Source organism: Mytilus trossulus, chromosome 4 (genome assembly GCF_036588685.1).
Source record: "Mytilus trossulus isolate FHL-02 chromosome 4, PNRI_Mtr1.1.1.hap1, whole genome shotgun sequence".
Taxonomy (NCBI): domain Eukaryota; kingdom Metazoa; phylum Mollusca; class Bivalvia; order Mytilida; family Mytilidae; genus Mytilus; species Mytilus trossulus.
The window spans coordinates 68,880,098-68,893,937 of record NC_086376.1 but is presented as its reverse complement, the minus strand read 5'-3'; the positions used below and the strand labels follow the sequence as shown (position 1 = coordinate 68,893,937).

The 13,840-nt window shown below is 30.5% G+C and overlaps 1 protein-coding gene across 4 annotated transcripts in view; it reads right to left on the bottom strand.

Moving 5' to 3' along the window:
- Window positions 1–13,840, bottom strand: part of LOC134715825 (basic proline-rich protein-like) — an 87,862-nt gene that overhangs the window by 10,254 nt on the left and 63,768 nt on the right. For all 4 annotated transcript variants that reach the window (XM_063578309.1, XM_063578310.1, XM_063578311.1 and 1 more), the window contains 2 exons: window positions 12,259–12,414; window positions 1,860–1,934 (listed from right to left, as the gene is read on the bottom strand). In XM_063578309.1, the coding sequence (XP_063434379.1) occupies window positions 1,860–1,934; window positions 12,259–12,414 (231 nt within the window). The remainder of the gene's footprint in view (window positions 1–1,859; window positions 1,935–12,258; window positions 12,415–13,840) is intronic.

Genomic DNA, 13,840 nt, shown 5'->3' with positions numbered 1-13,840 from the left:
GGCCCAGTAGTTTCAGAGGAGAAGATTTTTGTAAAAGATTACTAAGATTTACGAAAAATGGCGAAAAATTGACTATAAAGGCCAATAACTCCTTAAGGGGTCAAATGACCATTTTGGTCATGTTGACTTATTTGTAAATCTTACTTTGCTGAACATTATTGCTGTTTACAGTTCATCTCTATCTATAATAATATTCAAGATAATAACCAAAAACAGCAAAATTTCCTTAAAATTACCAATTCAGGGGCAGCAACCCAACAACGGGTTGTCCGATTCATCTGAAAATTTCAGGGCAGATAGATATTGACCTGATGAACAATTTTACCCCCATGTCAGATTTGCTCTAAACGCTTTGGTTTTTGAGTTATAAGCCAAAAACTGCATTTTACCCCTATGTTCTATTTTTAGCCGTGGCAGCCATCTTGGTTGGTTGATCAGGTCTTTGAACACATTTGTTAAACTAGATACCCCAATAATGATTGTGGCCAAGTTTGGTTAAATTTGGCCCAGTAGTTTCAGAGGAGAAGATTTTTGTAAAAGTTAACGACGACTGATGACGTGGACACCGCCAGAGGTAAAGTGATGGGAAAAGCTCACCTGGCCCTTCAGGCCAAGTGAGCTAAAAAGGAAAGGGTAGGGGTTAGGACCAGAAGTGTTTATAACTGGATATTAATGAACACTTTTGCAATGCAAACATATAAGTGTCAGCCGGGTGCAGGACCATAAGTGTTTATAACTGGAAATTAATTAACAAACATGACTTTTGCAATGCCAAAATATAAGTGTAAGCAGGGCGCAGGACCACAAGTGTTTATAACTGGATATTAATGAACAAGCGTGACTTTTGCAATGCCAAAATATAAGTGTCAGCAGGGTGCAGGACCATAAGTATATATAACTTGATATCAATTATCAAGCGTGACTTTTGCAATGCCAAAATATAAGTGTCAGCTGTTTGCAGGACCATAAGTATTTATAACTGGATATTAATTGTCAAGCGTAACTTTTGCAATGCCAAAATATATGTGTCAGCAGGTTGCAGGACCAGAAGTGTTTATAACTGGATATTAATGAACAAGCATGACTTTTGCAATGCCAAAATATATGTGTCAGCAGGTTGCAGGACCATTAGTGTTTATAACTGGATATTCATGAACAAGCGTGACTTTTGCAATGCCAAAATATAAGTGTCAGCAGGGAGCAGGACCATAAGTGTTTATAACTGGATATTAATGAACAAGCATGACTTTTGCAATGCCAAAATATATGTGTCAGCAGGTTGCAGGACCATAAGTGTTTATAACTGGATATTAATAAACAAGCATGACTTTTGCAATGCCAAAATATAAGTGTCAGCAGGGAGCAGGACCATAAGTGTTTATAACTGGATATTAATAAACAAGCATGACTTTTGCAATGCCAAAATATAAGTGTCAGCAGGGAGCAGGACCATAAGTGTTTATAACTGGATATTAATAAACAAGTGTGACTTTTGCAATGCCAAAATATAAGTGTCAGCAGGGAGCAGGACCATAAGTGTTTATAACTGGATATTAATAAACAAGCGTGACTTTTGCAATGCCAAAATATATGTGTCAGCAGGGAGCAGGACCATAAGTGTTTATAACTGGATATTAATAAACAAGAGTGACTTTTGCAATGCCAAAATATAAGGCTAAGCTTGACGCAGGACCATAAGTAATATATATAAACTGTAAAGCAGTTTTAACGGTATATATATATGTGTTGACAGGTTGATGAACTACAAAGGTTGATTTGATTACAATGAACATCAGTTGAAGGATGAATTTTAATGGATCTAACTGACAGAACCAGTATGTTGTTTAAAATAGACCTACTGAAGGCTGCATTGTCATATAGTCATCCTGTGGCATTTCTCCTTTCAATATTTCCTCTGGTACCTCATACTCCAACTAAAATAAACATAGTAAAGACAAACATGCTATTAGTAACTTAGTTACTTCAGAGTAAAGTGCACCCAGAACCTGTGTTAAATCAATGTTAAGAAAGAGTTATTTTTTCTAAGAAAAAGAAATTATTGTAAAAAAATGGGTCCAAAAATCAAAAATCTTAATATATGTACATGTATATGGTTAGATTCAGCATATCAAGGAACCCCTCATGTTCAGTTTTTGTTGAATTCAAAGCTTAATTCTAAACCAAATTTGTATCAACAATAACTCCAAGTATATAAGACTTTGAGTTTGAACCCCACTGAAATCCAGTCAGAAAATAAGCAATTTATTTAGTGTTTTCAATTTCATAGAGATTCATAGACACTCAAGTTATTGTCAGAAAACCAGAAAATCCTTGTTTTTGGGGTTCCAATTCCTAAATGGTTTGGGTCATAACCCCCCAAATCAATCCCAACCTTCCTTTTGAAATATGAAGTATTGTTGTGCAACTTCATAGATATCCATTCCCTTATACTCAGTTTATTCTTCTGTGAGAAGCAATAAAATGCTTCTTTTGCCCCTTTTTAAAAATGAGATTGCCTTTCTATTATATGGTCACAATTTTTGGCGGACAAATATAATGTCCAGAAGTTAAATTTTTCACATCTCTACTTAAACATAACATTCTAAAATTGATACGTAAAATATCAAGACAAGAACAGGTATCCCAATTTTTTTTACTTTTTAAAAACATAACATAGAGCAATCAATTGTTAAAATGAGATCAAGATCAGGGGCACCTGTCAAGGAGATGTATGCACATTACATTTTTCTATTTCCCAAAAAAAATTTGCCACACTAACATAGCAACTTATAAGAATGCTTATGTTAAACAACATTCCCAATTTTCAAAAAAATATGGTGGTGAATACTTAAGGTTTTATCTTGAAATTTAAAAATATTTACTATTTTCTGCTTTATTAGATATATAAGCACATAATTCTGTCGAAATCGTTCATATTCTAACTGGATATGTGTGTAATGGTTTCTAAAAAAATAAAATTTGCAAATTTCAAATGATTTGGTTTGATTAAATCACTAGCCCCAAAAACCAATTTCAGAATGTACATACATACTACAACTATATGCCTCTGCCTCCTCTTGGTGGGGAAATAAAAAAAGATATATAATAACTAAATTCTAGTACTACCCCTAGATGAGAGAGAATTGTACATGTATTATGTACAACATGTTAGTTAAATAGTGGAAACAGTGTCTTTAAGGCATGCAAACCAAACCTTTACCACAAAATTAAAACTTGATAAGGTTCAATGATATAACATTTCTGTAGATTATTAATAATGTAAAATGCTAGACAGAAAGAATTTCAGTAAGAAGATTTTCTTGTCATATACCTCAGGTGTTGAATTTTATTTTTTTTACACCCTGGAATTTATATCAATTTGTAAGGTTTCTTCTGCATGGTATATTTGCTGACCTCAACACACTAAATATTTTATCTGTTCCTATTTATTTTTAGCGCTGGTTTTTATCTTTGCTTGGTAAAGGTACTTGTCTTGGATGTTAAAGGTGTTGTCTGTTTTGTTTACCCAGTTCTTTTGATTTGGTGGTAGTATTACTCCCTAAGATGTCAGGATTTTTTGAAAAAATATTTACTAGGTTTTGGTGTGTTCTCTTCCACAAATCGAACGCACCTCGATAGCAGCCACCATATTTTGAGTACGCATATTTTTTCTCCAAACTAACTGATATATGAACTAAAGTGACACAAACTTGTCAACCAATGAAAGCTTGAGTATTTAAAACATCATGTCCAAGGAGGGATGAAAAATTTACCTAAATTAACTAAATATTTGAGTTTAAAAGGGACACATATCTGAATACCATTATATTGCGGTAACCAAAACAAAACAACAATGGCCGCCAAAATAACCCGATCTAAAAAAAACACAGACGTAGAGAGCCTTGTTAAGTTTTACAATGTAACAGAAACATATAAAAATAGCCAGAAATCTTCAAACGGAAAGATAATCCCTTTCGAATATATTGATAAATCATTCTACAAACAAAAAGGAAACTGTGCCAGCTTTATAATCTCAAATACAAGAATTCATGCTTGGATATCTGCTTTCGGAGAAATTATTTACAACAAGGAAGGCAATGGTTATGATGTCACATGGATTGATAAGAAATCTGAAAATGAGAAAATTATTCAAACCGAATTTGTTGTATCTAATAAAGGAAGCTCAGTAGACTCTGATGATGACTTTCTTTACAAAATCATCATATATCTTACAACTGGGAAAATTTTAATCCAAGGTAAAGATTGGGAATCATTTTGTGATAACAAATTTCAAAACTGTAAACAACTGGTCGATAATCTTATTAGCAAACTAGACAAAAAAGAAAATGACAACTGTGTAAGTGTCACCTCAAATGACACCAATACTTCAAATGACACCAATACTGACATGACTGAAGAAACTAATCCAAAAATACTTCTTTCCAGTCCAATAACAAATTCAGAGAAAGATAATGAAAATCATGAGACCGAAAATAAGGATAAAACACTGAATAAAAGTGAGAAACATGGTCCCGTTACAAATGCTACAAATAAAGATGAAAATAATATAAATTTACCAGAACCGGTTGATTCAAATGCAGTCTTAATGATTAACAACAGGTTAGACATTTTTGAAGAATCTTTAGTCAAAATCACTTCAACTCTGGCCAACACAATAGACATTTTAGGAATAAATCATACAGATACTCTGCAGGAACTTCGAAAAATCAAAAAATCAAAAGGTTCATCTGAGACACTCCAACCTGAAATAAAACTATTTGAAAATCAAATAAAAGAAAAAGATGATATGATTAGATCATTAAGAAAAGAAGTTCAACAACTTAATGAATTACAAGATAGAAACCAAAAGAAGTATGCAAAAGAACTTGAAAACACAAAAACTGAACACCAAAATCAGATCAGTGTAATCAGAGAAGAAAAAATTCAATCAAACATTGAAACTGAGAAACTTTCCCTAAAACTTGAACAGATACAAAATGATAAAGACAACTTGAAAATGGCCTTCAAAGAGCGGATAGACGACAAAGACAAATCAATTCACAACCTCCAAGAAAGAATTCAGTCATTTCTGTATGATCGTGACGGAGAGCCATGGAAAAAACAAACACAAAGGGTATCTCAAGATAACAACTCTTCCTTCAACAATGATCAACAAGAAGAAAACTTGGCATCTAATCTTGATCTAACAGCTGAACCCCAAAACAGCTCTGACAGAATGTATCACACAACTGATGAGAACCAGAACTCAATCCAACAACATTTAGATTTAAACAAAAGTAATTCACAAAATAACAAGAATGATGGGGACATACCCTATACAACAAAAAAATCTGCAGTCAATGGTGCATATTTGAATAATGCAAAACTCGATACTATTTTTTATCACGATTCTATTGGCCACAAGGTAGACATTAAAAGATTGTTAGCAGGCTCTGGACAATCAGGTCTCAAACAAACAACATACAGAATAGAAAACGTTATTGAAGCATTAGAGGATATTTCTTCCGCAAGATCAATTATTATACATGTCGGAATTAATGACATCAAAGTGAGAGATGATTCGGCTGAAGATATATTCCCTAGATATGAAGAAATGGTAAACAAAGCTTTAGGTAAAGCAAATAGTGTTGTGCTTTCTTTAGTTATCCCAACTAAATACACCTCGTTAAACAGAAAGAGTGGAGCATTGAATGCAATGATAAAGTTTAAATTTGCAACAACACCTAAACTACTGATATGTGAAAATAATAATTTCACAGCTGACAATGGAGATATTATGGAAAATTTGTACACTGACTCCATTCGTTTGTCTATATATCAAGGCACTGGGGTTCTTGCTGGAAATATAAGAAAAAACATGTTTCCACAAAGGCAATCAGAGACCAAGAGAGTGAGTCAGTCTGATCACAGTACAAACTATAGAGGACGTACCAAGTACAATTACAACCACAGATTCAGCAATACAGGCTACAATAAAAGTCACCAATACAAGGGTGATAACACTAGGAGACCATTGTATAACAATAATTGGTATACTCAAGATGATAAGACAGAACTTAACCATTACAGAAATGATAGTACAAGAAAATCATTTGATTACAACAATTCATACAATACTGATGGAGAAGTTAACTACTACAGAAATTATGACAACAGTACATCTCAATACAACCAATCATACAGACATGAAATGGATAGAGACCTTAGCCAAAGTCAGATTTCTGACTTAGCGACCAGTATTGCATCTGCATTTGCAAATGTATTTAAATGTCATTAAATTCTTAATCATTGCACAAAAAGTGTGAAAACAATCATAATAGTTATTGTTAAAAAGAATGTTTTTTCCTTTTAACTTTAAGAAACTTGTGAATATATACATGTTGATTTAGGCAAACTTGTGAATATATACATGTTGATTTAGGCCAGAGGGTCTTGTGTACTTTAAGTAAGGGAAAAAATACTTTAAAGTCCCATTTTCTTTTTACATTGATAGAAGAATTAAAAAGATGTAAATTCTAGATTTCTTGGTAAATTTATTTCATATTTTTGTTTTTCTCTCTTAGTCATTGATCTTTTTGCCAGGTAAAGAGGGATAACTCTAGCTGTTTATTTTACAAGCTTTAATTTAAAATTCTATTATGAATAAAACAGTTCTAATTAATAACTATTACAAAATATATCTCATTGTGGTACAACAATGAACAATTGATACAATTTTAAAAGAATTATACATTTGCTAATTGCATTAGATAATTAGGTTAATGAAAACCCTATCCTTGTTCATGATGTTTGTTTATTTGTTTTGTAACTCAAAAATATGTGTATTAAAGTGTCAAGGAATGTATCAATTACTTCATGTAATGTTAATGGTTTATTTAGAAAATTAAGTGGAGACAGGATATGTAAACTAGATGATGAAAATTTTAGTGATATAATGACATCTGATATTGTATGCTTATCAGAGACACATGCCTCCTCAAAGGATATTTTATTTTATAATGGATACAAATGTTTTACTAACTGCAGACAGTCTAAAACTAATAGAGTTTGGGGTGGTTTAGCCACTTTTATTAAAAAGGAAATTTTGCAAGGTGTTAAATTAATTGATAAAACAATGAGTGACATGATGTGGTTTAAACTTGACAAAAATTATTTTGGCTTTGAGAAAAATCTATTCATCTGCTCCATGTATATACCGCCCAGTAACTCATCATACACTATGCGAACTAATTGTGATAAACAAATATTTGAAAAACTAGAGCAAGATATTACCAAATTTTCTTTAGAGGGTAATATTGCTTTAATTGGTGATTTGAATGCCCATATCAATGCTAGTGAGTCTGATTATATGGTGTGGTCACGTTTCTCCAACATTTGGTAATTAGACTAAAATAACATTAGGGATTATGGGGTCCTCTTAAGGACTGGATCTTGATATCTACCTGTAATTCGCCTGTTCTTAATCAAAATATTGTTAAAAAGGTTTTAAAGATATATATATATGTTTTTTAATAGTCTCCCAAAATTGTAAAAGTCGATATAATCTAACGCAATGATGTATTTTTTTTCTTTTATATAAAAAAAGATGTGCATGGTATGATAGACAATAAGACAACCCTCTACAAGAGACCAAATGACATTGAAGTTAACAATTATACATAGAAAATGAAGATGTGGTATGATTGCCAATGAGAAAACTATTCACAAGAGACCAAATGACACAGATATTAAAACAAATATAGGTCACCGTACAGCCTTCAACGCTGAGCAAAGTCAAACCGCATAGTCAGCTATAAAAGTATACGAGAAGCTTAAGACAAATGTTTAACAACTCAAACATGAAAAGTAACGGCCTAATTTATGTACAATATAATGAACGAAAAACGAATATATTACACAGTAACGACAACCACTGAATTACAGGCTCCAACACTCTCCCTTATCTTGAGACATTGGTGCAACAGAACAATAAAAGAACTGAACAAAAACACAAATAAGCAACAAATAATTTTTAAGACCAAATTATCAATCACTACACATCCAGTATCCGTTACCGTACGGCCGGAAGCATTTTTTTGCTTTTTTTTTTTATAATTTTGTCTATTTTTCATAGTAATGTATTATAGATTACAATGTTTCGATCTTGAATAAAAATTAACATTTTGTATTTGAGAGCTATTAAGAATTTATTTATCTTGAGTCATGAAGCTTATATAAAAGTACAAAACGCAGCTTTTTATCACCGATACAGTTTATTTAAAATTCTCAGTCAACTTGCATTAATTGTACACATCGAAAATACTAGTAGTGCACAATATTCACCAACCCAGTTCCCACTGGAGAAAAAAAAAAATTGTTTTTGATTCTGAGAAAAAAAAAATGTTTGTTTCACCCTCAGCTGCCACTATATGTAATGCTAAAATTGAAAGAAAAAAATTGTTTTCGACTTGTCGCGAAAAAAAAATAGATTGTTTTTCGCCGCAGACGAAAAAATAAAATTGTCCAGAAAAAAAACCTCCAGAAAATCAAATGGTTGCTGCCTTAATACAAAAAAATCTTTTAAAAAAAATAATTTCGAGATTATTTCTTGATATTTTTTTTTAAAGATTTTCAGTTAGATTAAGATTTCCATTGTCTATATAAGATTTTTTTTTGTTCAATAAACTTTTTCATTTTGTATATCAAATACGGATGAAAATGATTATGTTACAGTTTCGGGTTATACTCGACCAAAAATATATGGTTTGTTAATGTTTTGATATAAAAAAAAATTAACAATATCCCTTTTTACGATATTTTAGTTAAGACCTGATATAGGTGAATTACAGGTAATTATCACGATGCCAGTCCTTATGAGGACCCCCTAATCCCTAATGTTGTTTTAGTCTAATTATCAAATGTTGGAGAAACGTGACTAAACCGATTATATTACAAATGAAATTGATGACAGTCTAGATGATTTTTTACCTATTAATTACATAGCAGATGCTGTGCTTAAATCAAGAAGTACTGAGATAACACAAAACACCAACAGTTATGGTAAACAATTAATAGAGTTATGCATTTCTGCTCAATTAAGAATTTTAAATGAAAGAACTTTAGGAGATTCCAAGGGAAAAATTACATTTTTTAATCATAATGGAACTTCTATTGATGACTACTGTATTTGCAGCTCCGGGTTCTTGCCAAGTATCATAAATTTTTCAATAAATAAATTTGACCCAACAGTATCAGATCATTGTCCAATAACAGTAAATATCATGTCTCAAATAAAAAGGCAATCCCCAGAAAACTTAAAAACTCCTTTAAAGTGCATAAAATGGAGTAATGAATATGAAAATACATTTAAATTAAACTTATTAAAAACTGACTTCCAACCAATTATTTCTGAAATAGAAAACTTAGCAGAAATTCCTGTTCAAAATAACTTGTCCAGTGTAGAAGAAAAAATTAATGAAAATGTTTCTAATATATCATCTTTATTGTATAATGCTGCTTTTCTTGGTCCAAAACAATCCACGCTCAGGAATAACAAAAGTAAACCGAAAAGTTAAAAAAACCCTACTATAATAATGAATGTGAAGCACAATTTAGAGCTTTAAAACACCATACTAGGAAATTATGTAAAGAACCATGGAATAAGCAACTAAGATTAGAAGTTATGTCCAAAAAAAAGGTACTTAACAAATTAATAAGGAAAAACTATAGACAATTTAGAAATAAAATGCTGACAAAAATTTTGGAATCAAATAATTCTTCAGATGAGTTTTGGAAAACTGTTAAAACTTTAAAGAAAAAAGAATTGAATGATCCTAGTTCAAACATTCAAGCTAAAGAATGGTTTGAATACTTCAAAAATCTAATGAATACTACTCATGACAAAAATTCTGGTTTTAAATCATGGGATGATGATCAATTTTTGAATAATTGCAACAAAAAACTAAATGTTAGGATAACTGCAGAGGAAGTGCTTCTTGCTATGAAAGCCTTGAAAAATAAGAAAGCATGTGGTTCTGATGGAGTAACAAATGAAATGTTAAAAATATCTTGTACTATGAACGTCAACATGTATGTTAAATTATTTAACTTAATTCTTTTTACTGGCATATATCCTTCTAAATGGAGAGAAAATTATATTAAACCAGTATTTAAAGGAGGGTGTTTTAATAACCCCTCAAACTACAGAGGTATAGCACTTTCTAGCTGCTTAGGAAAATTTTTCACAAGAGTTTTGTATAACCGTTTAGAAAAGTATTCAGAAACTAATAATATTATTTGTCGTGAACAGATTGGATTCAAAAAAGGATGCAGAACTAGTGATCACATCCTAACTTTAAAAACTATTATTGATAAGGCTTTTAAATCAAACAAAAGAATATATGCATGTTTTATTGATTTTAAAAAAGCTTTTGACACTATAAATAGAGAAGCTCTGTTGCACAAACTTGCTGAATATAACATAAATGGACCATTCTTTAATATCCTTAAAGATATGTATAAGGAAGTTTTATTTGCAGTTAAAGTCACTGAAGGCGTTACTAATATGTTCCCTTCCTCAGTTGGAGTAAAACAAGGCTGCATTCTAAGTCCTACCTTATTTTCGTTTTATATAAATGATTTAACCTCAATGTTTGATAACACATGTGATCCTGTAACATTACATGACATAAAATTGTCTAGTCTTTTATATGCTGATGACTTAGTATTAATTTCAGAATCCTCAGAAGGTTTACAAAATTGTCTAAACAAGTTAAATACTTATTGTGAAAAATGGAACTTGACTGTCAATCTTGACAAGACAAAAACAATGATATTTAATAAAAGTGGTAAAAAACTTACAAAAGACCAGTTTGTATTGAATAATGAATTAATTGAATGTTGCACAGAATATAAATATTTAGGTATACTATTCAAGCCATCAGGAATTTTCACTAATGCTGTAAATCTCCTATGTAAAAAAGCTTCTAAGGCATTGTTTTGTATTAAAAAAATACTCTACTCAGATAAGATGGATGTTTCTTCCCATATGAAACTATTTAATTCTTGTGTTAGTCCAATATTACTGTATTGTAGTGAGATATGGTCGCTTAATATTGTGAAGAACAACAAAACTCTTGAATCTCAATATTTATCTATGGAATCAGTAAAACTCCAAATCAAATTTGCGAAAGGTCTTCTAAATGTTAATTCAAAGGCAGTAAATACAGCTGTATTAGCTGAATTGGGAATGTACCCTATTGGTATACAGGCCCTTAAGTCTTCTATAGGATTTTGGTTACATATTTTAAAGTCAAATGAAAATGAGTCTTTATTATATAATGTTTATAAAGCTAACAAGCAGTTAAATGATGGATTTGCTTCAAAAGTTAAAATGCTACTTTCAAAATTAAATTTCACTCATGTTTGGGAAAATCAATGTACCTTCTCTAAAAAACGATTACTATTAGCTGTCGTGAAGAAGCTCAATGAAAATTACATTATATTTTGGAAATTTTTTCTCTTTAATGATGAAAATTCAATAAATGGAAATAAACTAAGAACCTACAGAAAATTTAAAGTTAAGTATGAACTAGAAAAGTTCCTTTTATTGAATTTAGATAAAAATGTTACAAAAAATTATGCTAAAATAAGAATAAGTAATAGTATGTTGGCTGTTGAACGTGGAAGATACAACAAAACAGCTCTAGAAAATAGAATATGTCCTTTATGCCATAAAGAGTTGGAAGATGAATTTCATTTCATCATTACATGTTCAGAAATTAATAAAACTAGGATCAAAATGTTTAATGAAATTTCTAATATTGTCCCCTGTTTTAATTCCATGAGTGAAGAAAATAAATTTGATTTTATATTTTCCTGCGAAGAATGTGATATTTTACTTATCATTGTTAACTACATAAGTGAAATGTATAATGAGAGAAACAATTATAATGTCAATATATGAACTGTGTAATGTATATTATAACATATTTTTTGATACATAAGCATAATATTTTAATACATAACTTTAAAGAGGAGGCATGCTGTCAAAAATAGTATTATAATTAATACTATTGATCTATGTTTTTGTTTTTCTTTCAATGCTACATGTTTGTAGTGTAACTGTTTATTGACTATCGTTTTGTAATTTTAATATGCCTGTTTGTTTGTTTTTTTGTTGTGTATTTTAGTAACAATCCTATTGTTTGGATTTCAAACTAATAAAATTCTTATTCTTATTCTTATTCTTATTCTAACCTGTTCAAATTCCTCTTGTTTTGGTGCTGGTGGTGGTTTTCTGCTATGGTATGGGGACTTCTGTTGTGATGGTTTAGGTGTTGGTGGTAAAACTGCTACCTTTGATCTACTTGGGGAAGGCTGTGGGGGAGCTTCATCTGGATCTTCATATACATCCTATAAATAGATAAATACATTCTATAAATAAATTAATAATCCTATAAATAGATTAATACATTCTATAAATAAATTAATATATCATATAAATAGATAAATACATCTTATTAATAGATAAATACACAATATAATATATAGATAACTGCTGGAATAACATATTATCACAATAATCAGCAAATTAGTTTAATAAAATAGCATAGAAAATGTCATGTAAAAAAATTACAGATATATATTCTTTACTCTATTATACAGTGCTTAATCATCTTTCTAGCTCATATATCTGAAAAAATTATTATGAAATTTTATACTTTTCATCAACCTTTATGTGTTTCAAAAACAGCAATTATGCAAATGCTAAAGTATTTTTTTTTTATATTCATTATCTGAATTATAGTACTTAAGTTAAAAAAGTCAAAACTCTTTATTGAATTTTATTTTCTTTTATATTGGTTGAGTTATAAATATAATACACACATTTAATTTATTCACTCAATAAAAGATTGAACTGCACAAACAGAAAATAAAACACTCCTTTGAAAACAGATGGTGAAAAAGACATACACAAAAATTTGGAAGTATATAAAAAAGTTTCATTTTTGGAAGTATTTAGAAAAAAAAAGTTCTAAGTGGGAAGAATTATAAAAGTTCTAAGTGTTTAGATACATTAAAGTTCTAAGTGTTTAGATATATTAAAGCTATAAGTGTTTAGATATATTTAAGTTCTAAGTGTTTAGATATATTAAAGTTCTAGGTGGTAAGAATTATAAAAGTTTTAAGTTGTAAGAACTACACATCAAAACTCAAACTCGTATACTGTATATATATTCAAGTGTCTTGCTTTTTGACAACAGAATTCAAATAAAAACAAGAATGTGTCCAAAGTACACGGATGCCCCACTCGCACTATCCTTTTGCATGTTCCATGGACCGTGAAATTGGGTAATAATCTAATAAGGCATTAAAATTAGAAAGATTATACTATAGGGAACATATGTACTAAGTTTCAAGTTGATTGGAATTCAATTTCATCAAAAACTACCTTGACCAAAAACTTTAACCTGAAACTTCCACTTTCATTTTCTATGTTCAGTGGACCGTGAAATTGAAGTCAAAAGTCTAATTTGGCTTTCAAATTAGAAAGATCATATCATAAGCAACAAGTGTACTAAGTTTCAAGTTGATTGGACTTCAGCTTCAGTAAAAACTACCTTGACCAAAAACTTTAACCTGAACGAACGGACGCACAGACGGACGAACGGAACCACCAGACGAACAGACGGAGCCACAGACCAGAAAACATAATGCCCCTCTACTATGGTAGGTGGGGCATAAAAATGTATTCATAAATGGGATTTGAAACAGTCTTGATAAGCACTTTTGAAACTTTTTAATATTTACTGATGATTTAGATCCACAATAAGTACCA